General features: G+C 39.5%; 1 protein-coding gene across 1 annotated transcript in view; it reads left to right on the top strand.

The window, feature by feature from the left end:
- GLUD1 (glutamate dehydrogenase 1) overlaps window positions 1–18,417 on the top strand; it is a 57,693-nt gene extending 39,276 nt beyond the window's left edge. Inside the window, exons 6-13 of the mRNA XM_045025432.1 lie at window positions 5,728–5,907; window positions 9,969–10,106; window positions 12,065–12,202; window positions 12,334–12,414; window positions 13,141–13,264; window positions 14,725–14,816; window positions 16,364–16,426; window positions 17,108–18,417. Of these exons, the coding sequence (XP_044881367.1) occupies window positions 5,728–5,907; window positions 9,969–10,106; window positions 12,065–12,202; window positions 12,334–12,414; window positions 13,141–13,264; window positions 14,725–14,816; window positions 16,364–16,426; window positions 17,108–17,227 (936 nt within the window). The 3' untranslated portion in view covers window positions 17,228–18,417. The remainder of the gene's footprint in view (window positions 1–5,727; window positions 5,908–9,968; window positions 10,107–12,064; window positions 12,203–12,333; window positions 12,415–13,140; window positions 13,265–14,724; window positions 14,817–16,363; window positions 16,427–17,107) is intronic.
- The last annotated feature ends 1,710 nt before the right edge of the window (window positions 18,418–20,127 follow it).

Here is a 20,127-nt window from a genome sequence, read left to right on the forward strand (position 1 = left end):
CATCTCATGGTCACTGCCTCCCAGGTTCCCATCCACTATTGCTTCCTCTACTATTTCTTCTCCGTTTGTGAGCAGCAGGTCAAGAAGAGCTTTCCCCCTAGTTGGTTCCTCCAGCACTTGCACCAGGAAATTGTCCCCTACACTTTCCAGAAACTTCCTGCATTGTCTGTGCACTGCTGTATTGCTCTCCCAGCAGATATCGGGGTGATTAAAGTCACCCATGAGAACCAGGGCCTGTGATCTAGCAACTTCTGTTAGTTGCTGGAAGAAAGCCTCATCCCCCTGGTCTGGTGGTCTGTAGCAGACTCCCACCATGACATTACCCCTGTTGTTCATACTTCTAAACTTAATCCAGAGACTCTGGTTTTTCTGCAGTTTCATACTGGAGCTCTGAGCAGTCATACTGCTCTCTTACATACAACGCAACTCCCCCACCTTTTCTGCCCTGCCTATCCTTCCTGAACAGTTTATATCCATCCATGACAGTACTCCAATCATGTGAGTTATCACACCAAGTCTCTGTTATTCCAATTACATCATAATTCCTTGACTGTGCCAGGACTTCTAGTTCTCCCTGCTTGTTCCCCAGGCTTCTTGCATTTGTGTATAGGCATGTAAGATAACTCCCTGATCGTCCTGCTGTCCCAGTATGGGGCAGGAGCCCTCCCCTCTTGCATTCACCTACGTGTGCTTTCTCTCGATATCCCACTTCCCCACTTACCTCGGGGCTTTGGTCTCCTTTCTCCGGTGAACCTAGTTTAAAGCCCTCCTCACTAAGTTAGCCAGCCTGCTTGCAAAGATGCTCTTCCCTCTCTTCGTGAGGTGGAGCCCGTCTCTGCCTAGCAATCCTTCTTCTTGGAAGACCATCCCATGGTCAAAGAATCCAAACCCTTCTCTCCGACACCATCTGCATAGCCATTCGTTGATTTCCACGATTCGACGGTCTCTACCCTGGCCTTTTCCTGCCACAGGGAGGATAGACGAGAACACCACTTGCGCCTCAAACTCCTTTATCCTTCTTCCCAGAGCCACGTAGTCTGCAGTGATACGCTCAAGGTCATTCTTGGCAGTATCATTGGTGCCCACGTGGAGAAGCAGGAAGGGGTAGCGATCCAAGGGCTTGATGAGTCTCGGCAGTCTCTCCGTCACATCATGAATCCTAGCCCCTGGCAAGCAGCACACCTCTCGGTTTTCCCGGTCAGGGCGGCAGATAGATGACTCAGTCCCCCTGAGGAGAGAGTCCCCGACCACCACCACCACCATCCTCCTCCTCCTCCTCCTCTTGGGAGTGGTGGTCGTGGAACCCCCATCCCTAGGACGGTGCATCTCATGCCTTCCAATCAGTGGAGTCTCCTTCTGCTCTGTTCCCTCAGATGTATCATCCACTCCACTCTCAGCACTAATACCTGCGGAGAGAACATGAAAACGGTTGCTCACCTGCATCTGTTTCTGGTACGTGGACATTTCTGGTACTCTCCTCTTCTGGAAGTCACATGCCGCCAATTATCCTCACTGGCCTTCTGTCCCCGCTGCGTAGCCTGCTCTGAATCTTCGGAAGATTGTGCCCGCTGAAGCTGATCCTGACGTCTATCCAGGAAATCCTCATTTTCTTTTATGGAGTGCAGGGTTGATATTCGTTTCTCCAGACCTTGAATCTTCTCTTCCAATATGGAGATCAGCTTGCACTTTGTACAGACAAAGTCGCTTCTATCCTGTGGAAGGAGGACAAACATGGTGCATCCTATGCAGGTCACAACAGCGGATCGCTCAGCATCCATAGTCTCTCTTCCTTCTACAGGCTTCCTTACTTGTGGCAGATGCTACTCAGAGGAACCTGCGAGGGGGGGCCTCAGTAGGCTCTCTCCAGGTGAACTCCCAGGCAAACTCCTTCTGTTTGCCTCCCTGCTGTTCGCTGCTCAGCTGGTTTGCAGCTGACTGCCTTTTTATAACAGTCAAGCCCAGCTGGAACGAAGCACTCCCAATTCACACTGTTCAAACAAACAAACAAGCAAGCAATCAAACAATCAAGCACACAGTCAAACTGCCAAACTGTCCCCTCAACAGACACTCAGATACTCACCAGCGCAGTCCCCCTAATGCAGCACTTAGCGTACCTCTGCTCAGACAGATCCCAGGCAAACTCCTTCTGTTTGCCTCTCTGCTGTTCGCTGCTCCCATGATGGAGCTCTTTATCAAGAAATCCCAAAGAGGATACGAAGAGCTTCAGTCATTAGGAAAGTTACGTAACAAAGTCCTGAAATCCCACACCGTAACCCTCTCAACAAAAACAAAACTTTAATTCTTTTATGCTCGCATCTCTCTTCTATGGCTGTGAGACCTGGACACCATACAAAAATGGTATATCAAACCGCTAGAGGCCTTCCATATGTGGTTTCTGCACACCATTATGGGGATCTTCTGGCAGGACAAAATTACCAACCTGGAGGTTCTCCAAAAGTCAAATACCATAAGCATCAAGGCTATGCTGATAAAAGCCCAACTATGCTGGGTTGGACACATCTTTAGGATGCCTGAATATCTACTCCCCATAAAAAATTTCTATGGAGAATTGGCATAAGGACACCAGAATCAAGGCCGCCCCAGAAAGTGCTACAAAGCAGCATCAAGAACAGCATACACTTCAGTGCAATAAAACCGGATGATCTTGAGAAGGCTGTGTTAAATAGATCAGCATGGCAACACACAACACTCCGAGCTTTTCAATTATTTGAACAGGACAGAAATAATCGATTTTTAGCTGCAAGGGAAAAGTGTCATACTACCGCTATAGCTACCAAGATGATCATCAATGACTTTATCTGCCCAATCTCGTCACGAGCATGCACGTCATGCTTTTGACTTCAGAGTCACTCCAGAATCCACAACAAGAAAGAGCATGAAAACGTCATCGTCAAATTGATGGACTACATACATAGCTGCTTTGGATCTGCAGGGCTGTGTGAGTAGGATTCTGTTTCCTCTTCCTGGCAAGCGGAAACCAGCTGAGAGAAGTGGAGGATAGGGAATCCTGTTTCAGAATTGACAGGAAAGAGCCACAAGTGCAGGAGAGGCTTGGGAGAAGGGTTAAGAGAGAGGGAGGGCTTTTTATTTAAGTTGGGATGTCTGGCAGGGCCACTAACCAAGTTTTGACATGACCAATAATAAATATTTGTAAAAAAGCTTGAAAATTATTTATGGTGTGTCTTTTTTGCTCTAACTGAAGCTTACCATAAAACTCTTGCACTCATTTGTTTAAACTAAACAGTGCTATTTTAATCTTTGGGTGCACTGTGTCAGTAGATCTTGATTTGAGATTGTTCTGGGCCAAAAGATATGGAAGATTTTTCTGAGGCACATTGTATGGAATGAAGAACGTTTGGACATGTCATACTTTCTCATTCCCCAGCATTCTATACTATAAAGTAGTGTTGAAAATACGCAGCTCTGATAAATCTTGAGTTTGGTTTTGGTGTTGTATTTTGATGATTTTCAGACTGTATTTAAGCTCCTGAAGGTGTTCCTGGCTTTATAGATTTTTTTTTTTTTTTGTTCCGGATGTCCTGGCTTGTCTCACTGTCCTAGCTAATGATGCTACCCAAGTATGTGCATGTTTCTACATTGGTGAGAACATAATCCTCTATCCCTACTGCTGATGGTGAGGCAATATTAAAGGTCATATCATCTGTCTTACTGCAGTTGATTTTCAGTCCAATTTGCTGGCTGAATGTGTTGAGTCATGCTGTTTTTTCTTGTATATGGTGTTGGGTATGTGATTGCAGATGATATCGCTCTAAGTCCAGGTCCTCAAGGGATGAGAAGAGTGGCCATTTAATGCCTCTTGGCCATTTAATGTCTCAAACCAAGATCTATTGACACAGTGCAGCCAAGAGGATCTGAGTATCATCATTGCCAGGAGGTGTTAGAGATGGATTGGTTATGTGCTTCAGATGGAAACTGATTCCATCACCAGAGCAGCAATAAGATGGACACCTGAAGGCAAGCAAAACTAGGCCGCCTGAAAACAACATGGTGAAGAGCTCTGGAAACCAAGCTGAAAAACCTGGGGCAGAGCTGGGGAACTATTGAAAGACTTGCCAGAAACAAATAGGAGTGGAGGAGCTTCGCCACTGCCCTAAATGCCAGAGGTGTAATAGGAACATGATGATGATGATTTTAATCGTTAGGAATCTCACTCAGCAGTTTCTACTGATACTAAATATTGAAGCAGAGATTTAAAAAACATTGCTATCTGAATGCAGATGGCTTTAAGAATAGTGGGCCTTTCCTGCCAAACCAATTACGTCTTTAATGGGTACCATATTAACTTGTCCGGAAAACCCACAGTAAGTTTCTTGATCACTGAATTAAGAAATATGACTAAACTTCTCGGCTCTGAAATTCACATTAGTGAGCTGATATAACTCTTTCCTTTCTTTTGCTGTTCCCTTGTATTTTCTAAGGCATTGGCCTCTCTAATGGAGGGAATTGTGGAAAGAAGCTGTGTTCATCAGCTATGTGCTCATAAACTACTTATTTCTTCTGTGTGACTAGTTTAGATTTTTTTTTAAATGTAACTGATTGGAAACTTGGTAATACTTTGAGTTGGTCAAGATGGTTGTATCCCTGGTAAATGATTACAGTTGACTTACCACTAGAGGGAGCAGACTACTTTCTGAAGGAAACACTTGCATTTAGATTTTGGAATAAAGTTTTTTTAATAAGATGGACCTCACTGTTGGAAAATGAAGGATACTGAGACTCCTATATGTTAATCTTCATCAGAGTTTTAAGGAGTAGAGTTTACTTTGGGTATCAAGCACATGTAAGGCAACTAGGTAGAAGTTTTATTTAGTTTGAGACTGCATAAAAGATGGGGATTTGGTGGCATGTGAGTGCATTTCCATGTAGGAAAAGATATTTATCTACTATTTTTACACATGCCTTTGCACTGTAGGCTATCCTCTTGAGGTCAACTGTGGCCCCTCTGTTCAGACAGTAGGAAAGACTAGTTCATAACATATGTGGGTAAAACCTGTTACTTGGGGATAAATTTCTTATGAGCATCTCAGCCAGATCATTGCATACTCACTTCTAAAGTTGTTAGTACGCCTCTGCTGCATGCTTTCAAATAATTATATTCATGTTTCCTGTTGTGACTGTTTACAGCTAAAACTGTTTAATCACCTTTAAACTGCCCATAGGATATGTCTAAGCTTTTTATGTTGGTTTAAAAGATTAATTTGTCAAGAACAAGGATGGTTATCACAATTGTAGCGTGATTACTTACCACTAGAAGGCATATAACTCACTGCCTTTCTGTGGCTAGTCAGATGGTAGCTTTTCTCTGGGCCCCTCATCATCACAACACCACTGTAAATAAACATACCGCTGTAAATTAATGTAATTGTGCAAATTATAACACTTCAGAAAATTGCACAGTATCTCAAGTACTGTGGTTATGTAATTACACTGCATTGTATGGCAGGGTAGAATTTTTCTAGGATGCTTTATGGTAAACTAAGCAAGGGAGTTTGGAGAGGTAAGCTTAGAAAGGTGATTCAGATCTTCGTTATTGCTGTCAGTAAAAGCTATAATGTAAGTACATCAGGGAAAGAAATCAGTTAATGTTTTTGAATCTCACATACACATTATACCTCAGCTGTTGTTTGACTGATCCTCTTCTTGGAAAGATTGATGCAATTTATAGAATTCTAAACTGTCTTGCAGGATATCAATGCCCATGCTTGCGTCACTGGTAAACCTATTAGCCAAGGTGGTATCCACGGACGTATCTCTGCCACTGGTCGTGGTCTCTTCCATGGAATTGAAAACTTCATCAATGAAGCTTCATATATGAGCCTTCTAGGAATGACTCCAGGATTTGGGGATAAGACATTCGTGGTCCAGGTAATTTGTCTAGAAATGCAATTGTTTTGGTGAAGAAAGTTGGAAATAGTGATTTTAAAATCACTATTAAAGTGGTAAACCTGTTAAGGTTTTATAATTGTAGCCTTGCAATCAACTTAAACTTCAGAAGCACTTTTCAGACAAATCATCCTTTATTTTTAAATTATGTACATAGACACACAGCCAGAACTCCAGCCATTTTCTAAGAACAATGTTGTATTTATAGACTAAGAGTACGTCTATACAGCAAAGGAAAAACTTGCGGCTGGCCCATGTCAGCCAGCTTAGGCTCACTGGTCTTGGGGCTGTTTCCTAAACAAACTAGGGAAATTCAGCCTAGATGGACCTGTTCTAAGGTGGCTGCATAACTGGGTGGAAAATCATTCCCAGAGAGTAGTTATCAGTGGTCATAGTCAATCTGGAAGGGCATAATCAAGTGGGGTCCCGCAGGGATCAGTTCTGGGTCCAGTTCTGTTCAATATATTCATCAGTAATTTAGATAATGGCAGGGTGAGTACACTTACAAAGTTTGCAGATGATACCAAGTTGGGAGGGGTTGCAAGTGCTTTGGAGCAGTGGCTCTCAACCTTTTGAGACTACTGTACCCCTTTCAGGAGTGGTCTTCTGTACCCCCAAGTACACCTCACTTAAACTACATGCTTATAACATCAGACATAAACATACAAAAGTGTCACAGCATGACATTACTAAAAAATTGCTTACTTTCTCATTTTTACCATATAATTTCAATATTTTATGTTCCAGTTGATTTATTTTATACGTACATTTCAGTGTATAGCATATAGATCAGTATAAACAAGTTATTGTCTGTATGAAATTTTAGTTTGTGCCGAGTTGGCTAGTGCTTTTTATGTAGCCTGTTGTAAAATTAAGCAAATATCTAGATGAGTTGATGTACCCCTTGGAAGACCTCTACGTACCCCCAGGGGTACATGTACCCCTGGTTGAGAACCACTCCTTTGGAGGATAGGATTAAAATTCAAAATGATCTGGACAAACTGGAGAAATAGTCTGAAATAACTAGGGTGAAATTTAATAAGGACAAATGCAAAGTGCTTCACTTTAAGAAGGAACAATCAGTTGCATACTTACAAATGGGAAATGACTGCCTAGGAAGGAGTACTGCAGAAAGGGATCTGGGGGTCATAATGAGTCAAACTAAATATGAGTCAGTCTAGCACTGCTGCACACACAAAAAAAAAAAAAGCAAACCTCATTCTGGGATGTATTAGCAGGAGTGTTGTAAGCAAGACACAAGTAATTCTTCTGCTCTACTCCATGCTGATTAGGTTTCAACTAGAGTATTATGTCCACTTCTGGGTGCCACAGTTCAGGAAAGGTGTGGATAAATTGGAGAAAATCCAGAGAAGAGCAACAAAAATTATTAAAGGTCTAGAAAACATGACCTATGAGAGAAGATTGAAAAAATTGGACTTTGTGTAGTTTGCAGAAGAGAAGACTTGGGGGACATAACAGTTTTCAAGTATATAAAAGGTTGCTACAAGGAGGAGGGAGAAAAATTGTTCTTTGCTTCTTGTCCTATTCTCAGAAGTTAACGGGCTTAAATTGCAGCAAGGGCGGTTTAGGTTGGACATTAGGAAAACTTCATAACTGTCAGGGTAGTTAAGCACTGGAATAAATTGCCCAGGGTGGTTGTGAAATCTCCATCAATGGAGATTTTTAAGTGCAGGGACACTTGTCAGGGATGGTCTAGATAAGACATAGTCCTGTCTTGAGTGCAGGGGACTGGACTAGAAGACCTCTTGAGGTCCCTTCCAGTCCTGTGATTCTATTGCTGTGTAGACTTATAGGCTTGGGCTCTAAACACAGCAGGGTGGGAGGTTCCCAAAGCTCAGGCTCCAGCCTGAGCCTGGAAGTCTACAAGGCAATGATAGAGCTGCGCAACCCGAGCCCCGTGAGCTCAAGTCAGCTGGCACGAGCCAGCTGCAGGTTTTTCTTTGCTATGTAGACATACTCTTACAGCTCTAGACATCTTTTCCAAGTTCTTGGAGCTTTTAAACTAAGGGATATTACACATTTCATGTGTAACATGACACCACTTTCTGCAAAAACTATATTCTGTAATTACTTCCATATAATGGAAACACGAGCCCTTTAGTTACCTTATTTTTGGATCCTAAAGAAAAAAATTCAAAACTCAGAAAAATTTGAATCGGATCTGATCTGTGGTATTAAGAAATAAACAGATATATTTAGGTCAACGTAATGACCTAGATTTTTAGTTTTAGTTCAGAATTTTTTTTGGCTTTTGTGAGACCTCAAAAGACCCTTAATTCAAACTATGCTCCTACATGTTTTAGGACATGAGTAGTGGGTGAGAAGAAAGACTAGACTGAGAAATCGATTTCTAATACTACTTAACATGCATAATTATATCCTTCAAGGGTTTTTTGAAATGTGTCCTGTTCACCAGGCTGGATAAATACATAATTAGTGAGCTATTAAATGCGGAATCTGGATGATGGGCCAGAATGCTTTATTTGGAACTGTTCTCATATCAATGTGGCTAGTGTTAGAAATGGCAGAGGACTGATTGCTACATTTTTAGTAATGAATCCACAACATCATCTAATCGCAACCTACTGTCCTGTGCCAGTTAACCAGTGGCCTGAGACAAACCTCCTGTACCCTACGTAGAAACACAATAGCACAGCAACATCCCTAACCTTTGGAATTCACATATTGGCAGTACCTAAATATAAGAGTCTAAAACTGAACAAGCAAACTGAAAACTTGGCAAAACAGTTGAAGACTAATCAATAAAAAATGAGGACACAGCACTGAAGACAAACTCCATACATAAATAGAACTTAATTCTTGTATCAAAACTTGCTTCTGATGTAAAAGGGGAACTATGCAAAATACTTTGAAAGCAATAAATTGAGGAGTTTCATATTCACTCTTCCCTGGAGTTAATCTTATTCCCAGTTTTGCCAAAGACTTCCTGTGTGACTGTGGGCAAACCACTTAATCCCTGCTTCCTTAGCTGTAAAATATGGAAACCTGCATAACATCCCAGGGAGCTAAGGTTTACTTCACATTTGTAAAGTAGTCTGATGTATAGTTAGGCTACTATTGAAGTGCAGAGTATAAGATCTTGTAATTTAAAACAATAGTTTTTGTGGAAGACTGCTTTAGAGACAATAAAATGGATTATCAGAAGGACAGGGCTCCATTAAAGAGTCAACATGAGAAAACAACTAAGTTATATTTTGTTAATAAATAAAATTATATTGAGCCACTCTTAAAGGCTTTAAATTTTGCGGACATCCCATATATTTAGTGACAAGAGGAACACAAGTGTCAAGCAAATTCTGGAATTGTCATTTAAAAGTCCACGGAATCCTATATAACATTCAGTTATGTGCACATTCAGAAAATATGTGATTAAGGCAAATGTAATTATGAAACATTACGTGACTAAATAGCTTTAAAGCTGTTTATCCTCAGGAAAGAACTTACAATACACTAATGCAGTAAAAAAACAATAGTAATTTATGACAAATTTCAACTGAAGTTTTAGTCTTTGAAATTTTACGGTCCCCAAAATTACCACGAGCACTCTGCTACAGATGTTCAGGAACTGGAAGCACAAAAAGCATGGAAAAGCAGAGTTTAGGAATAGGAGAGGGCTTCATCTTGGCTAGTTTTTCTCTCATGAAATTAATGCCTTCTTCATATCACTTAACTGGTAGCATTCTTGCAAGTGTATGCAGCTTGAATGAATCTCAGTGGAATCTTGCATGCTACTTTTTAGAAGAAAAATATTGGAATGATGTGTAAGTTCTGTCGTGATCTTGCAAAGTACATTATAACATTAATACTCTCTCTAGAACATCAGGCCAGTGTGGTTAACATATACAAATATGTCCCCATCCCATATCACTCCATGCCAACATATGACACAAAAAGGTGAAAAGCAGATATAGGCCTGTAAGAATCAAATGTTTTAAGAGTTGTGGGCTCATTTCACATGATTTAACTATTCTTCCTTCTATTCTCCCCATTTTTATTTACAGGGATTTGGTAATGTGGGCTTGCATTCTATGAGATATCTTCATCGTTTTGGTGCTAAATGTGTTGGTGTTGGAGAGATTGATGGTAACATCTGGAATCCTGATGGGATTGACCCAAAAGAACTAGAAGATTACAAATTGGTATGAGACTTATGTATTGCTCCCTGTATAAACTCTGAAAATACTGGAGATGACTAGAGGCTGGTGTTAATCGTGCAGAATATTTTAGAAGTTGTGATCGGCAATGCTCTGTCTGATAAGCAATTTATAATGTTCAGGGTTGGCAACTGTGTTTTTAGTATTCCATTTTCACTAGCTTGAATGCAGACCAAAGTGACTAATACTAATTGGTTTCATGGCTTTAATAGCCTGAGTGGTGCTGGTCTGTTCGTTTCCCTACATTGCCCATCGCCACTCAGAGAGGCACAGTTGTGGGCTTGAGTCTCTGCAAAAAGGCAAAGGATTGCATCCAAACTAAATTATCCTGGTTTAGATAATTCTTAATATGGGGGGTCACGATCTCCCCACCCGGTGCTAAATAGCAGCAGTGTCCCAGCGAGATTGCAAAAGGTGGGAAGGAAAGGGTCCTGGTTTGGAACAGGATGAGAACTGCTCGTTTAGACTTACTAGTGTAGTACTATGAGTGAGCTTGCATTGCTGCTGCCTCTGTATCATCTGTTGTATGGACAGATACAAGTATTTTGAGCAACTTCCATGCTCAAGAAAAGAGATGAAGTTTGTTTTGAGGAAATTGAATATGGTCTTGTAAATTGTGGCTTATATTGCTAGTTTCCAAATATATCTGGGTGGCTGGGGCCCCTTCTGACTCCGGGCCTGGTGCCATGGTAAACCTGGTACTGCTTATATCCAGTGTCTCTTCACCTGGCCCCACAGACAGGGTGCTGTGAGGAAGGCAGCCACTGCCCCCTCTCTGCAGCTGGCTGCTCTGGCCCTGAGCCTGCTGCCTTCTCTTCTAGCACAGCAGGTGCTGGTGGACAAAGTGTAATTGCAGCACCTCCCTGACAGAATCTATTTTCTGTGGAGGAAAAAAATCTGCAGGGGATATGAATTCTGGGTGTGCATAGTGGTGCAGAATTCCCCCCGGGAGTACATTAGAGTCAAGAGATGTAGTGCTTAAGACAGAAAAGGCACTTTTTATTTTAATATAAAATAGTAATTTGTGTACTGCAGCAGTAGTGATTATTTGTACGTGTTCTGATATACTTAAAATCTAGACTGATATTTTGAAAATATATGTAAGGATCTTCCATGGATGCTGCATGGGATTCACCTCTGTTTTTAGAGTGTATTTTTTATCTTAGGGTGAGCATACCCTTAATCTTCATTCTTATCCCACAGATCTACTGTAAACAGATTGTAGAATCTAACAAATAGGAATGTATTTCAGGCATTTAAAATAATTGACACACTGTCTGATCTTGAATTAATTTTAATGTGAACTGCATTAAGTCTCAACTTTTTATCCAGCAGTTTTAGTGGGACGATCCTTGGCTGCCGATGTAAATAGGAGTGGCAACCACATATTATAATGTCTTTTTTTAACATGCTGTTCCTTACATCGGTTTTACTTACTGAGATGGATTAGTAGGTGTTTGAATTGACACGGTTTTTAATTCAAGATTGGGGAACAAGCCAGGAAGCAGATCCCTTTTTTCTTACTCTTCTAGTATGGTAAACTTGCATTCTGTTTCTCTAAAGTGCAAGTAAATGAAGTGATTTTACCTGTCTCAAATGGAGTAAAGTGCTTATACAAACCTATTAGAATTGTACAGTGTCTGTTTAGAGGTATTTAAGGTTTAATTGAAAATTTGATGGTATTTGGATTTTTTTTATGGCACTTGCTGTAGTATTTGTAGGAGGGGGAAGGAGGGCATGTGTGTTAGTTTTAAACACATAGTGCAGTAGACATATTGTGCAAGGTGTTGTACAGACCCATGCAAAGACATCCTTCAAAGAAGGATGCATGGCTGTCAAAGCAACAGTCTTTCCCATTTTAGTATAAAAGAGTAAGTGAAGATTGTTGTGCAATAGTGATACTGAAAATAACTGATAATCACACTTCTCTTCCCCTCAAACAGCAACATGGGACAATTGTCGGCTTCCCCAAGGCACAGCCATATGATGGCAACATCTTGGAATCAGATTGTGACATTCTCATCCCTGCTGCCAGTGAGAAACAGTTGACTAAATCCAATGCTCACAAGGTCAAAGCAAAAGTAAGAAGAGTTAAACTAAATATTGAAACAGTATGGCAAATGCCTTTCTCCATATTTACTCCAGTTATTGGTGTGATTATAAATATATGCCTCTGCGTGTCAGTAATTTATTGTCATGGTTCTTTCCCTAGATTATTGCTGAGGGTGCCAATGGACCTACAACCCCTGAGGCCGATAAAATCTTTTTGGAGCGGAATATCATGGTCATTCCTGTAAGATTATTTTGCCAACACTAATGGAAAGTTGTCTGTCTGCAAATGCATTCTTTTTCCTGATCACAGGATCAACCTTAGCATTAATATTCTTTAAGAATCACTTAAGTGTTCAGAATTATTTTCCTATGAAAGACATTCCTACAATGCCCTCCTTTCTGTGCTTCTCACCTTGAAAATGGGTGTTCTAACTTCACTCAAGACTTGTGAGGTAACTATCCTCAAATCCCAGATCTCTCATTACAACCATGTTCGCTTACTTAAATTCAACTATTGCATGGGAGTGACATTTTCAAAAGAAAAACAATTTACAATTATTCCTATCAAATACTGACACAAATCCCTAAAACCTTGGTTTTCCTTTCTGGGAATTGATGCTTTAACTGCCCAGTGCAGTGAGCAGAGTAGAGGAAGAATCTAAATGCAGTGGCCAAATTTTTCATACTTGGATGTCTAACTTTTATTGAAGTCAGTGGAAGGGTTTTTGAAAATCAGAGTTGCCTCTCTGGGTACCTAAAGTTAGGCAGCCAAGTATGGAAAATTTTGGCGATTGTCTTCTGTGCTCGAGAAATAAACCTATTATATTATTCTCTGTGCTGCCTGTTATGTTTAAAAAGGATTTCCAAGTTTTTGCATTTTAATTTGCCTTCTAAAAATACAAGAGTAAGTTGTCTTATCATAGGCTTATCATTCAGAAAGCTTTCTATTAATGTTGTTTCTGTGCAGGATCTATATTTAAATGCTGGTGGTGTCACTGTGTCTTACTTTGAGTGGCTGAAAAACCTGAACCACGTCAGCTATGGTCGCTTGACTTTCAAATACGAAAGGGATTCGAACTACCACTTGCTGAGTAAGCATTACTTCTACTTTTTATTAGCTCCTCAACAGATAAATTGAACCAGAAAGGAACTCTTTACCAACAATGTAGTAAACCAAGGTTATATTTGATATCTTCCTATGCCAAACATGGAAGAAATCAAATACAAAGATGTTCTAAATTTAACTTCTCTTTAAATCTGCTACTAGTGTGTGCTGGATAGTGAGAGAGCTTACAAATGCACCTAGTGTGATGAGTAAGTGATGAATTGGGTAATACTTGGGAAAACATTGTAGAAAACGAACAGTCTTCATGAAGTGATACTTAGCTTTTGATATTGTCAAAATGCCTTACAAATACTAATTCAAATCCCTTATGAAAGAAAATATTCAGTTCTCTTCAGTGTAAAAACAAAATCCAAAAACCTTCAATGTTGTAATCAACATTGGCTAATATAATCAACAAGTTACAACTTTGAAGATCACTGCATTATGCCACTGAGCAGCTATACAGCAAAGTAGGACTTCTGTGAAGTGCAATAATATAATTGGTACAGCTGTTCTTGAAACTTGGCTTGTGGCCCCCTTGGCTCCTGACTTGGAGGCCATTGTTTGGACTTCCCATTTCCTGACCAGAATGCTGATCTTATGGGAAAAATAAGCTTCGTGGAGTAGAAGAACTATAAGACTTGTTACCAGGCTTAAATAACACTTCATCATAAAACTAAACACCAGTAATAAATGCCTTAGTTTTTCAGAACTTAATGGAGTTGACAAAATTTAGATAAGGAATCTTTTTTTAAACATAGCCTCTTCACATAGGGTAAACTATCTGCTGTGGCATTGCTCTAGTAGTGGGTCCTTCTTAGCATTTAGAACAGTGCCTTAAAATTGTGTTTATCTGAAACATGGTATGCAGAGTTGGTTAGGAATCTCTACCAATATAAATGCAGAAACTTGCGTAAGAGACAGTGTCCTATGTGCAGACATTTTGAATTCCTTTAGAACTTAAAAAGCTTTTAAAACTTCTTAAGCTTTGTTAGTAAGTGCTGTCCTTCTTAAATTTGAGCTATAAAGGGGAAAGGTTTGTTCACTTTACTCTCTGAAACTCAGTGCCTGAAGTTTCTTCATTAGAAGTATTGGTCTATACTCTTCAGGGCGGTCATTTATAGAGGACTGGGATGGTGACATATTAGCTGGTTGAGTTTAGGCTGCAGCCCTACCACCACCATCTCTACTTCACCATCCCAACTTCCAAATTGCCTTGCAGCAAAGAAAGTATTTGGGACTTTGAGGTTTCTAATTTGAGGCCTTTGTATATCAAAGCAGTCGGACTCAAACTTTGTTTCAGTTCTCTAAAAGGTTACCTAGCACAGCTCAGTTTATGCTACTGGTTGAAGTAATGAGTGCTGAAACTCTTAGAATAACTTTCCAGTGAAAATATTTTTTATCGCTGCTGAAATTTAACTTGCCTTGTTTTCCTTTCCCTTCCAGTGTCTGTCCAGGAGAGCTTGGAAAGAAAGTTTGGGAAACATGGTGGAACTATTCCAGTTGTGCCTACAGCAGAATTCCAGGATAGGATATCAGTAAGTAGCTGCTGTGATGCTTTTAATCTTCGTAATTCCAGTTGTATTCTAGTATTATAATTGTAAATAAAATCCATTATTTTGCTGTTGGGCATATGTTTTTGCCATAAGGCATTAGTGTGTGGTTAGTTACATGACCTAACAGGCTGATCTGAAGTGCCCAGTAGTATGGCAAGCAGGCTAGCTATGTCCAATTGGTATCTTGCACCTAACTCCACAGAACATTTCTAGCTCTAAAGTTCTTCTAAAACTGAAATTTAGTGTGTACATACAAGTCATTTGGTCTTGCATTGTTAATCAGATGGTTGCTTTGTAATACTAGTCACTGTTTATAATGCAATAACCTTCCTCCTTTTGCAGAGGTACAAAATCTAAGCCTCTTCTATGGTGACACTATATAAATAGGTTGATTTACTGAACATGTTTCTCATGTGCCTACCTCTTACATTTCAGTGATATGTTCCAAAAATGTTACTCAGAATTGTTGCTGTTTATATGAAGTGATCACCAACTCCAGTATTCTGAATAACTCTCCCTTTCTTACACATACATAACTATATGAAAATGTAATTAAAAGATTTTTGAGGGGGGCAATGGACAAATAATGTGTTACTGTTTTGTATCATTTTGAAAGGAAGAGGAATTGCAAATAGGTACTTCAGAGGCAGAGTGTTTCTCAATAATGAGCTAAATACTCATGAAAGGTCATGTTAGACTGAGTCAGAAGCCTAGTATACTGATTTTGTAGCGTTTAAGGCCAGAAGGGACCATTGTAATGATGTTTTGACCACCTTCGCAACACAGGCCATAGATCTTCAGACAGTAACTGTTGCATTAATATCATATATGCTGTATCTCAAACAGAAATTCTCTTAGAATGATATCCAATCCTAATTTACCAGTCTTGTGGCTGCCCAGGAAATAGGGATATTAAAAATTGAGGTGTGTTAGTCATCCCACTTCAGTATTTTTAAAGTATTCCTGTATTCTCTCTAAGAAATGTGTTGAGAAACAGGGACCAAATAGCTTGATCGTACTTGCATAAGCCCTGACCTACTCATTCAGTGATGCATGTCACTTTGGGATCTATACCACTATAATGGAGCATCATTTTATCCTAGAAGTCTTTTTTGTAAAAAAAGAATCTTCCTTATTCCAGAATATATCTTCATTGAATTTATAAATGTAGAAGTAAGAAATTGTAGTTCTCTGTAGAAACACTAAGCCACTACTGGGTATTTTATTCTCTGTGGGCTTGATATCTAGAGTCTATCTTCTCTTTTTATTGAACCTCTAAACATTTCACATACCATATGCTAGAGCTTACTGTCTGTAAGATTACCCACTGAATTAGCAGTGTTCACATATTGGTCTCCTTTTACCAGGTATTAAAAAAAAATATTAAAAATTAGAAGAAATCTGCAGTGAAAGCAGGTTGACTAATTATTGCAACCCAGCATCTTAGTCTGATGTACTAAGAGAAAATCAATAATACTGCTTATTCATTCATGTCATATTGAACCCGGATTGCATTCATTCCCTTTCAGGGTGCATCTGAAAAAGACATTGTCCACTCTGGATTGGCCTACACCATGGAGCGTTCCGCCAGAGTAAGTATTGCATTAACATGTAGAGTTGTAGCAAGGGAACATAAACATAACTGTCACAAAAGCAAACTAAGTCAGCATGTAGTGGTATCAGTGGACAGCACTATTTCCTTGCACTTAAAATAGAAGACCGCTATTGACAATAATGGTAGTCACTGCATGTATGACGCTCCTTTGAATAGATGTTTGTGTGGATACCTTTAATTGGATGTTGTAGGCCATCCAGAAACTGAAAACAAAGTTAGTCAACTTGTGTGGATTTAGCAAGCATATTTTTTGGTACAAAGTTTAGCCATTGGAGAGCCCCATCATTTATCTTTTTATGTTCTAGAAATCTGTTGGGGCAGAAATATTTTCAAAGCTATACTTAATATCACCACATATATGTAGACCAGACTGTCCCTCCAATGGAAAATATTGCAAAAGGGGGCATGAAGTCTACTGGATACTCCATGACTTTTGTGAAGATTTTACATACATGGAGGGGTAGAGTCTTGGATGATAAGTGGCACCTTGGAAATCTAGGAAAGAGTTAAGCCTCATGGATGCTGGGCTGTAACCTGAATACTAGGATCTCTCTGTAGAGAGAGCCTTAGCCACTCTCTGAAATTCCTTGAAAATAGTGTACATGGAAAGGCTTTTCAAGCAATCATAAATAACTTCTGCTTTTTCATTTCACTTTAGCAAATCATGCGCACTGCCATGAAGTACAACCTGGGTCTGGACCTGAGAACAGCTGCCTACGTCAATGCAATTGAGAAAGTCTTCAAGGTGTACAATGAGGCTGGTTTGACTTTTACATAAACGGGTCATTACCGATCCTCATTGATACCCTTACTCTTCCTGACATTGTGTACCCTCTTTTTGAGAAGCTTATCACAAGTTTACATGTAACCACAAAAATTCCTCTTTCCTCTGACATTATAGTGGGTACTATTCTGAATTAGTTGCAGTCCAAACAAATCTTTTTTTTAAATAATAAAGAAAAATCCATGGATTAGGCATTGAATACAAATATGTATCTAAAGATAACCAATTCATCTGCACTTGTGGAGGCCATTCTGGGTATTTCACCTTTAAAATAAAAAGGTACACTTCCTGAATGGATCAGCAGTCATGTTACATGGGCAACCTATCAAATTTCAGATAATATACTGTACTAGATGAGCAGTTAGCTCATCCTATTACTTCGTGCACTTTTGTTTGATGTAATTTTGGCTTTGGCACTTTCAGTAAGGCCTTGTATGATCAATGCTGTGGCATTGTCAAAGGCAGAATGGGCCTCCTGCAGGGAGTAATTTTTGATAGGACTCTCTAACTTCTATTTGTTGCAGAATTCCAGGCCTGAGGTTTTTTTAGGCAATGTTTTTCTCTTTTATAAACTGTGCTTCTCCTATAGGACTGCCTTTAATCACTAATTGAACCTGAACTTGACTCAAGCATTATGAGATACATTAGAGGGGTGACAGGAGCTAGAATTTTTATAAGCTGAAACGGTATCATTGTGTACAAATATCTAGCAAACATATATCTGGTTATGTTTTAATCAAGTCACTCTACATAACCACTCAATTATAGGTTTTTAAAGATTATCTGAATTTGATATATATATATATGTAGTCCAGTGAACGCTAACTTTTTTTTTAACATTAATTATTTTCAGTCATCTTATTTCCAGAGGCTTTTTTCTGAACATAAAGTTGCCTCAATGAACAATTAGAAGTGGAGTCTAACCCTGAAACAGTTAGCCTAACTACAAAGGAGCTAGACTGCTGCTGTAGACCTTATGCAATGTCTTAACCCACATTAACTTTCTATTTTTTTTTCTTTATTGGGAAAGCTTGCATATTCTGAACATATTCAATTGTAACAAAATGGGCCTTGATAGAGTATTAGATCAAACATAGCTTTTTGAGTTTTTTGTCAAGGCCTTTGTCCAATGGAGTCCCATTGAAGTGCCAGATGTTATTTATGTAATGAAGAAGAATTTTTTTTAAAAAACCAAACCTAATCCCTCTGAGCAACTCATGCTTTTTCTAACTACTGTGTAACTGCAAGACATAATAGGGTGAGAAAAGCAGTTATTAAAATGTTGACCTTTCCAAACCTACTATACTGGTGTATTACTGTTTTCCACAATCACTTTACATAGTAATAGCTTTGTTGTGTACTACCGGTAAGACCCTAGTCCTTCTGATTCCCAGGACAAATAAAAAGATTTTTATACCTTCCATCCCCTCCACCCCCAAACAAAATTACTTATTTACCCAACACAACTTATGAAACTGTTAATCATCTCAGCCTTTTGCTTTCCGTATCTTTGAGTTCCAAGAAGAAATTAGCTGCCTTCATAGAAGAAATATGAAGCAATAAACTACAACATGGTGAGGCACTTAGTGTCTTACCTCTTCGGGTGTGGTGAGACCAAAGGCCAGAATAGAGTTCTTTCAGCTGTCCAAGAAGTGCAGTAGTAGTTAAGTAATGCACATGCCAGCATAGCTTCTTAAACAATCCAGTATCAATAAGTGCTTAGAACATTTTGGGTTTGGTTTGGTTTTTTTAGACCTAAAGTAAAAGTTAGGTAAGTCTGTAGTGCTGGCTAAAGTCTGTATCCAAAAGCTAGAGAACAAAAGTGAACTTCTGGGAGGTGACTTTTCAATACAGCTTTTTATGTAAGTCTCCATGAAGTGCTAAAATAAGACTAAGGTCATATACTCCTGACAAATTTTAAGTAGCATCAACTTCTAAACAAGTTTGCAACATCAATAATAGTAACCTTAGTCTTATCAGTTATGTTGAAAATGGGTGAACGTCACTTTTTGTAACCCCATCTGTTCTAATTGTAGTGGATTCAGAATCTTTTATGGCCTGGATAATGTAAAAAAGAGAATGGTAAGGGTACTTGTGCTTAAAATTCCTTGGTGCTTTCATGGGGCAAATGACTAATATCTTCCTTGTCTTTGTTATGCTCTGGCACTGCTGCTTTTAAAGATAGAGCCAGAGCCTGGGTCCTGTGCTCTTGCACTGTTGGAGCCATGCACAAAGGTAATGGAAAGCTGGTATAGGGCTTGTCCATACAGGGCAGCTATTGCAAAATAAGATAGGAGTGAATATAAAACAATAGCTATTCTGCACTACTCCACTTCCAAAGTGGATTAAGCTAAACCACCCAAAGGCACTCTTGAGTGCAGAATAATTGTCCACACAGGGAGTTACTGTGGAATAGCTATTCTGAGCTGCCAGTTGGGAATTCCTCTCACATAAAGGAATCTCTGGATGGCAAAAGCTGTTGCTGTTGGTTCTATACCATCTGCTCCCAGGGTCTTGGTCAGAGGACCTAATATTCCAGCAATCCCCAGCTATTGGGTGAGTGGAATAATAGCACTATGCCATCTCTGCCACCTCTTCTTAGGTCATGCATTGAGTATAGCTTGACTGGACCCAAGGATCTAGCCCTGAAATTAGAGCAGTTGGGTTCAGTTGTAGCCAACTTGATGCACATTTAACAAATGAATTATTACTATGATTTACAATAGCATTTGAGTTGGAGGCTTATATAAAATTGTAAGATGTGGAAATTATATTTTGACATATGTGGCAAAGAACCTTTTTTCTGGTATGCATACACTATGATAAATGTAGAGAGGAACAGAACGGCTATCAATTTAAGGATGTAGGTTTGTTTTTAAACTCAGCTAGTTGGC

Source organism: Mauremys mutica, chromosome 7, assembly GCF_020497125.1.
Source record: "Mauremys mutica isolate MM-2020 ecotype Southern chromosome 7, ASM2049712v1, whole genome shotgun sequence".
In the NCBI taxonomy this organism is placed as follows: Eukaryota; Metazoa; Chordata; order Testudines; family Geoemydidae; genus Mauremys; species Mauremys mutica.